Source organism: Cetorhinus maximus, chromosome 11 (assembly GCF_964194155.1).
Source record: "Cetorhinus maximus chromosome 11, sCetMax3.hap1.1, whole genome shotgun sequence".
In the NCBI taxonomy this organism is placed as follows: Eukaryota; Metazoa; Chordata; class Chondrichthyes; order Lamniformes; family Cetorhinidae; genus Cetorhinus; species Cetorhinus maximus.
The window spans coordinates 32029180-32036766 of record NC_135889.1 but is presented as its reverse complement, the minus strand read 5'-3'; the positions used below and the strand labels follow the sequence as shown (position 1 = coordinate 32036766).

The 7587-nt window shown below is 40.3% G+C and overlaps 1 protein-coding gene across 1 annotated transcript; it reads right to left on the bottom strand.

The window, feature by feature from the left end:
- Positions 1-665: 665 nt before the first annotated feature.
- On the bottom strand, positions 666-3294 carry LOC144686485 (gamma-crystallin S-1-like). The gene is made up of 3 exons (XM_078551758.1): positions 3173-3294; positions 2827-3069; positions 666-1015 (listed from the first exon to the last, which is right to left on the bottom strand). Exons 1-3 carry the CDS (start codon positions 3179-3181, stop codon positions 740-742), a joined length of 528 nt encoding a protein of 175 aa, XP_078407884.1. The 5' UTR covers positions 3182-3294; the 3' UTR covers positions 666-739.
- Positions 3295-7587: the final 4293 nt, after the last annotated feature.

Sequence of the window (7587 nt, the reverse complement as noted above, 5' to 3'; positions counted from 1 at the left end):
CACCCATCAACATCAAAATAAATGTAAGATTTGATATTTATATGTTTTTATTATAACTAACGTGCTTATCTTTTATAATCATCCCTTGTGTTTCACATGCCAAGATACCTTTTTGAAGAAATAAATCACAATGAATCTATAAGTATTATTTAAATTCTACTTGTGGCCCAACTAAAACTTTCCAATATCGCAGTCGGCCATCACTACTTTTCTTGTGGTATTACTTGTTTCTTGTGATATCATTTTAAGAGAATAGGCAAATGATTAAGGAACCAGGATATGAAGCAGCATGTGACCAGCAGCCAGTGTAGGAATTGCAGTCATTGCTGTGGTTGTGATTACTGATTGCTGAATCCCTAGAGTCTGTTGAGTCATCCTGTATTGTGTGTATATATCAGTTGGTGCCTTCAAATAAGTCAAAACTACTTATGGTTTTACAGTTGTGTGTGTGAGATTAGCGAGTTTGCATAAAGAACCCAAAAACACAACAAATACAACTGGTCTATCTGAATAGCTGTCAGAATGAGTAGTAACTGTTGCAGAATCTTATGGTGCTATCTTTTACTCATTTTATGGGAAATATTTATTTCTCAATAATTATTGTCATCTCTAGATTGTAAAATGTCTAGAGCAGCAGAGGCACAAAAACACAGTTCAAAAAAGAATCAGTTCTGCTGATAGCACTTTTATTATGTTTCAGAATATTCCAGCATGAGAAAATCTAGTTTTTAACAAGGAATTAGAAGTCCCTCATGCGCCTGAAAGATCCAACAGTTGAGTTGTAGCCGCCCCAGTCACTATATCTCCTGTATTCACCGGGTCTCAGGAAGTACTGTCGGCCTTTGTAGTTGGGATGTTCATAGAAGATCCAGTAACCGTCCATCACTTGGCAAGAGTGGATGTCACGGTAACGGAAACGATCGTAGACAGATGGACAGTCATCCATGAATTCCATCATCTGTCCTCCGAAGTCAGGCCTTTCATAAATCCTCATTCTGTAGGAGCCTCCCCTATACTGTAATATAAAATATATAACATTCATAAGGTAGCAGCATAATGTATACATATCATACGTATGTGTATGACGTATTGAAGAGTGTTCCAAGATTACAGCACTCTAGAACAAGAAGCATGAACCACTGCTTTACTTGACATATATTAATGAATTAGACGTGGGTCTATGGGGCACAATTTCAAAATCTGAAGATGACACAAAGCTTGGAAGTATAGTGAACTGTGAGGACAATAGTGATAGATTTCAAGAAGACATAGGCAGGCTGGTGGAATGGGTGGACACATGGCGTGTAAAATTTAATGCAGAGACATGCAAAGTCATACACTATGAGTGGAAGAATGAGGAAAGGCAATATCAACTTGAGATAATTCTAAAGGAGGTGCAGGAACAGAGACTTGGCTGTATATGAGTACAAATTGTAGAATTTCTTGGCAGGTTGAGAAAGTGGTTAAAAGGCAAACAGGATTTGGGGCTTTGCAGATCATGGCGTACAAAAACAAGAAAGTTATGGTGAACCTTCGTAAAACACTGGTTTGGCTTCAATTGCAGTATTGTGTCCCATTCTGAACACTAAATTTTAGGAAAGATGTGAAGGCTTTAGAGAGGGTGCAGAAAAGATTTACACGACTTGTTCCAGGGATGAAGAACTTATTATCCACGGATGGGCTGTTGAAACTGAGGTTGTTCTCTTTGAGAGAAGTGAAGGTTGAGAAAGATTTCATAGAAGTGTTCATGAGGTGTCTAGAAAGAATAGATAGAAACTGTTCCCATTGGTGTAAGTTTTGAGGACCAGAGGACATGGATTTAAAGTGGTTGTCAAATGAACCAAAGGCGTCATGAGCAAAAAAATTCTTACACAGCAAATGGCTAAGATCTGGAATGCACTACCTGAAAGAATCATGAAGGCAATCTTAATTGTACCTATTAAAATAGAATTAGACAAGCACCTGAAGTGAAAATAATTTGGAATTAATAATAATTTTGGAAAGTATTGAATGAGGAGATAGAAGTTTCCAATAATAATAAGGACGGGGAGTGGCACTATCTAAATTACTCTTGCAGACAGTCACTTGCCTTGATGGGCAGTAAACGTCCTCTGATTTTATGATTCTAAATATGTGTGCCTACGTTTATCGGTGAAAGTAGAAATTAAAAAGTGTTCAGAAAAAGATTATAAGCCATTTACTGAATGTATTTAATTGCTGCAAAGCCATTAGCAACAATGTTGAGAATTTACAAAGATAAAATACAAGACATTTGAGCATTTTGTGAGTCAACATAAGTTATTCAAACTACGTACAGATCAGACGTGAAATTACATCTGGATTATTACTGGTACATCTTGGCACTTCTCTACCAAAAGGTTACTGATGGATGCGAGAGCTTTCAGGGAAAAGTGATAAGAACTTCATTGATGAACATTCCTTTTAGCAAAGTATTGAATACCTAGCTGTTCTTAGGCACAATTCACCCACAGTGCTCTCTGTGCCAGTGTTAGCAAATTCAATACTTGGAGCTCCGGTCAAATGTGCCAAGAGTTAGTAAAGTACACACGAGCACAACGAATGATTCTGCAGCATTTATACAATCTTATTACCTACTGTAAATTCATGACTAATGAAAAACATGCGCAAACAAGATTTTTAGTTATATCTTCCAAATTTTGGTTGTTTCTTGCTGAGTTTGAATTTATTTTGAACATTTGAAATAGGACAAAGCAGAATAACTAAAATATGAATTTGACACTAATGATAGTAAAAGGGAGTGAGAATAATTATGCCACAGTTAATATAAAAGATAATTTTACTTACATGTGGGAAGGAGCGACATGACCGGACACATTCATTGAATCCCATCCAGCGCTGGTAGTCAGGATATTCTCCCCTGCTCAGAACATACTGGTATCCCATGTAATTTGGTTTCTCATACAGCACCCACCAATCACTCTCAACACGGATGGAGTTACAGCGGCTTAAGTAAGGGGACAGGTCAGCACAGTCACTACTGCACTCATAGTGCTGACCCTGGAAGTTCCTGTCCTCGTAAAAGATGATCTGTGGGGAATAAAATTACATGTTTGAATTGATAATTTTCTAAGTTTGATATCTTTTATAAAACATTATCAGTAAATGTGAGAAATATGAGAGTTAACCTTACCTTGCCCATTTTGAGCGTCACAGTCAACTAGGCAACCACCTGGACGTAGCACTGTTTGATACAGCTCGATATTTATACGCTGGACTGAAACACCACTGTAGGGAATACTTTTGTTATTCAAATAGTTCAACAGCATATATCAGCAAAAAAACAAATTAGAAAAAAGACTATAGCCATTGCAGACAAAATCCCTTTATTCAGGTTTATACATAGGGCACTGATTCTTTTCATTCTGCTTTGATGCAGTTTTAATTGTTCTGCAAATATTTCAAAGGCCTGGAATCCAAAGTGCATTTATGTTGAGTCGAGTAAAGGTATTGTAACCGCAAAAGTGGGCTCCATTGTGTTGATAGTCACAGCACTGTAGGATCTGGGTGGTAACAACGGCGGGAACATTCCCGGCGCAGTGCACCGATCGCAATTATTTGAAGTGCCACACGGGGTCATCTGTTCACGCATCAGAAGTATGCAGAGTAGGCAGATCGTGATGTCCATCACTGATTTGTCGATCATTTGATAGACAACCTGCTATTTCCGACCCCACTGATAATATTAATGTTCAACATACACAGATTAATATGCTTTCAGCTGCACAAGATATTGTAATATACCTTTAAGAGATGGCAGCATGGCATCGCTAGAAGGGAAGTGTGCCATGTGATCCAGTTTTAGTTTCACTTTTGCATTTCAGCAGAGCACGCAAACACACAGCACAACTCTGATGTCTTCAAGCTTCCTATCCATATATATATGTTCTCATGTGCCTAGCCTAAATAAATGAACCCACAACTTGTTTACCCAATCCCGTATGAGTGATTGGTGCCTTTTACATCATTATAAAAACATGACACAAAGGGCTCCCTCACCATTGCTTTTAAAATTATCACATTTCAGGTGAGGTGCTTTTGACTTTCTACTTGCTGCTGTAGTGTCAGTGGAAGCATTGCATTGTTGTAGCGGTTAATGGTGGTTCTTTCAGTCAGAATTGAGTGTTGATGGACTTTTGGAAGGAGTGGTGTTGAGTGACAATGGGGAGTTAATAGTTAATAAGGAAATGGCAGATGAAATGAATAAATATTTTGCATCTGTCTTCACTATAGAAGATACAAAAAACCTTCCAGTAATATCTGTAAATCAGGAGGTGGAAGGGAGAGAGGAGCTTGCTGAAATTACATTAATTAGGGAAGTGGTACTGAGCAAACTGATGGAACTGCAGACTGACAAGTCTATAGGCTCTGATGGACTTCACACTAGAGTCTTAGAAGAGGTGGCTAATGAGGTAGTAGATGTGTTGGTGTTCATTTTCCAAAATTCACTAGATTCTGGAAAGGTTCCATCAGAATAGAAAGTAACAAATATAACCCCTCTATTCAAAAAGGGAGGGAGGCAGAAAACGGGAAACTATAGGCCAGTTAGCTTGATGTCTATTGTGGGGAAAGTGTTAAAATTGATCATTAAGGAGGTTATAACTGGGCACTCAGAAAAACTCAAGGAAATCGGGAAGAGTCAGCATGGTTTTGTGAAAGGGAAATCTTGTTTAACCAATTTATTGGAGTTCTTTGAAGGAGTGACATGCGCTGTGGATAAAGGGGAGCCTGTAGACGTGCTGTAGTTGGATTTCCAGAAGGCATTTGATAAGGTGCCACATCAAAGTTTATTGCAAAAAATAAAGGGGAGAATTTTCTGCAAGTCAGGTGGGCTGGTCGGGAGTGGGCACGGAGCCGATCACCGCCCGCAATCAGCTGCGTGCTGTCATTTTATGGGGCGGACCTTAATTGGCTCGCCCAGCGTGACACACGCCAGTAGCACTCAGTGCTACCTGTGCAGGTGGGGGGAGGAGGGCGAGTCGGAGCGTGCGCGTGAAAGAGCACAGAAATCTCCCTGAGGCACAGAGCTGCCTCAGGGAGATTAAGTAAATAATAAAAGTTTATAAATAATAAAGTTAAAAATTATTTAGACGTCCCCTCATGTGACAGTGTCACATGAGCTGGGACATGTTTATGAATTGTGCAAAATTTATTTATTTAATAAAACCTTCAAGAAACCTCATCCCGCCTGTGGATGAGGTTTCCTGAAAAACACAAAGGCCGCTTGGGCTCTTCGTCTGCCCGCCAACCATAAGGTTGGACAGGCAGCGCTGTTAATTATCTAAATTACTTCCCTAATGACCTTAATAGGCCTTTGAAAGTTTGGCAGGCATGCAGCCGCCCCTGGCGCGCGCCTGCCGAATGAAAGATCTAAATGACGCACACCCGACGTCATTTGGTGTGTCGGGCCCGCCCCTGCATGCCAACATCAAAATTCTGGCCATAAACTCATGGTATAGGGGGTAACATATTAGCATGGATGGCTGACTGGCATAAAATGGAGAGTATGCATAAATGGGTCTTTTTCTGATTGGCAGGGTGTGACGAGTGGAGTCCCGTAAGGGGTCTGTGCTGGGGCCTTAACTTTTTACAATTTATGTCAATGGCTTAGATGAGGGCAAAGGCATGGTAGCTAAATTTACAGATGACACAAAGATAGGTAGGAAAGTAGGTTGTGAAGAGGACATAAGAAGTTTGCAGATGGATATAGATTTGAGTGGGCTAAAAACTGGCAGATGGAGTATATTGTGGGAAAATGTGAAGTTATTCACTTTGGCAGGAAGAATAGAAAAGCAGAGTATTACTTAAATGGAGAAGGACTGCAGAATTCCGAGGTGCAGAGGGATTTAGGTGTTTTAGTGCATGAGTCACAAAAAGTTAGTATGCAGGTACGGCAAATAACTAAGAAGGCTAATGGAATGTTCTCTTTTATTATGAGAGGAATTGAACATAAAAGTAAGGATGTTATGCTTCAGTTATATAGGGCATTGATGAGCCAATATCTTGAACACTGTACGCAGTTTTGGTCTCCTTATTTAAGGATGTAAATAAGTTGGAGGACGTTCAGAGGAGATTTACTAGACTGATACCTGGAATGGGTGTGTTGTCTTGTGAGGAAAGGTTGGACAGGCTGGGTTTGTTTCCACTGGAGTTTAGAAGAGTGAGGGGTGACTTAGTTGAAGTAAAAAAGACCCTGAACAATCTCGACTAGGTGGACGTGGAAAGGATTTTTCCTCTTGTGGATGAGTCCAGAACAAGGGGGCACTGTTTTAAAATCAGGAGTCTCCCTTTTAGGACAGAGATGAGAATTTTTTTCTCTCAGAGGGTTGTGCAACTTTGGAAGTCTTTACCTCAGAAGGCAGTGGAGGTGAGGTCACTGAATATTTTTAAGGCAGAGGTAGATAGATTCTTTTTAGGCAAAGTAATCAAAGGTTATCGGGTGTAGATGGGTATGTGGAATTCAAAACACAATCAAATGAGCCATGATCTTATTGAATGGTGGAGCAGGCTCAAAGGGACCAAATGGCCTATTTCCGCTCCTATTTCTTATGTTCATAAGAATGTTCAGATGACTGGAATGGCAACTCCATTCGCCATCTGCTACTACCATGGGAACTATAATAACACTCTCCATGGACTGCAGCATCGTAGAAAGATGGAACAGAGGCTGAGGAGAAGAAAAACTGTTCACAGACGAAGGATGAAGTCTTTCAGAAGGAGGCAGTACCCAACTAAGGTCTTCAGAGAGCACTTTTCATACGTGTGTTGATGTTCCAAGAGACTTGGGTGTGCTGGTACAAGGAATGCAGAAAGCTAGTGAAGGTTCAGCAAGCAATTAGGAAGGCAAATGGTATGTTGGCCTTTATTGCAAGGAGATTGGATTACAAGAGTAAAGAAGTCTTGCTACAATTGTACAGGGTTTTGGTGAGACCGCACCTGGAGCATCATGTGCAGTTTTGCTCTCCACATTTAAGAAAGATATACTTGCATTGGAGGTGGTAATGTGAAAGTTCACTAAATTGGTCCCTGGCTTGAAGGACCTTTGTCCTATGAAGAGAAGCTTATTGGGCTTATATTCTCTGGAGTTTAGAAGAATGAGAGGCAATCTCATTGAAATGTGCAAGATTCTGAAGGGGCTTGACAGGGTAGACACAGAGATTGTATCCACTGGTCAGGGAATCTAAAACACAGGGGCACAGTCTCAGGACAAGGGACCAATTATTTAGGAGTGAGATGAGGAGAAATTTCTTCACTCAAAGGGTTGTGAATCTTTGGAATTCTCTACCCCAATGGGCTGTGGATGCTCCATCGTTGAATACATTTAAGGCTGGGATAGACAGATTTTTTGGTCTTTCAGAGAATTAAGGCCATATGGGGAGTGGTAGGAAAATGGAACTGAAGCCCAAGGTCAGCCATGATCATATTGAATGGTGGAGCAGGCTCGATGGGCCGTATGGTCTACTCCTGCTCCTATTTCTTCCATTCTTATGTTCTTTTCCTCAGCCAGGAGCAGTGTCTGATGTAATTGCATTTCACTAAGGAAATAGC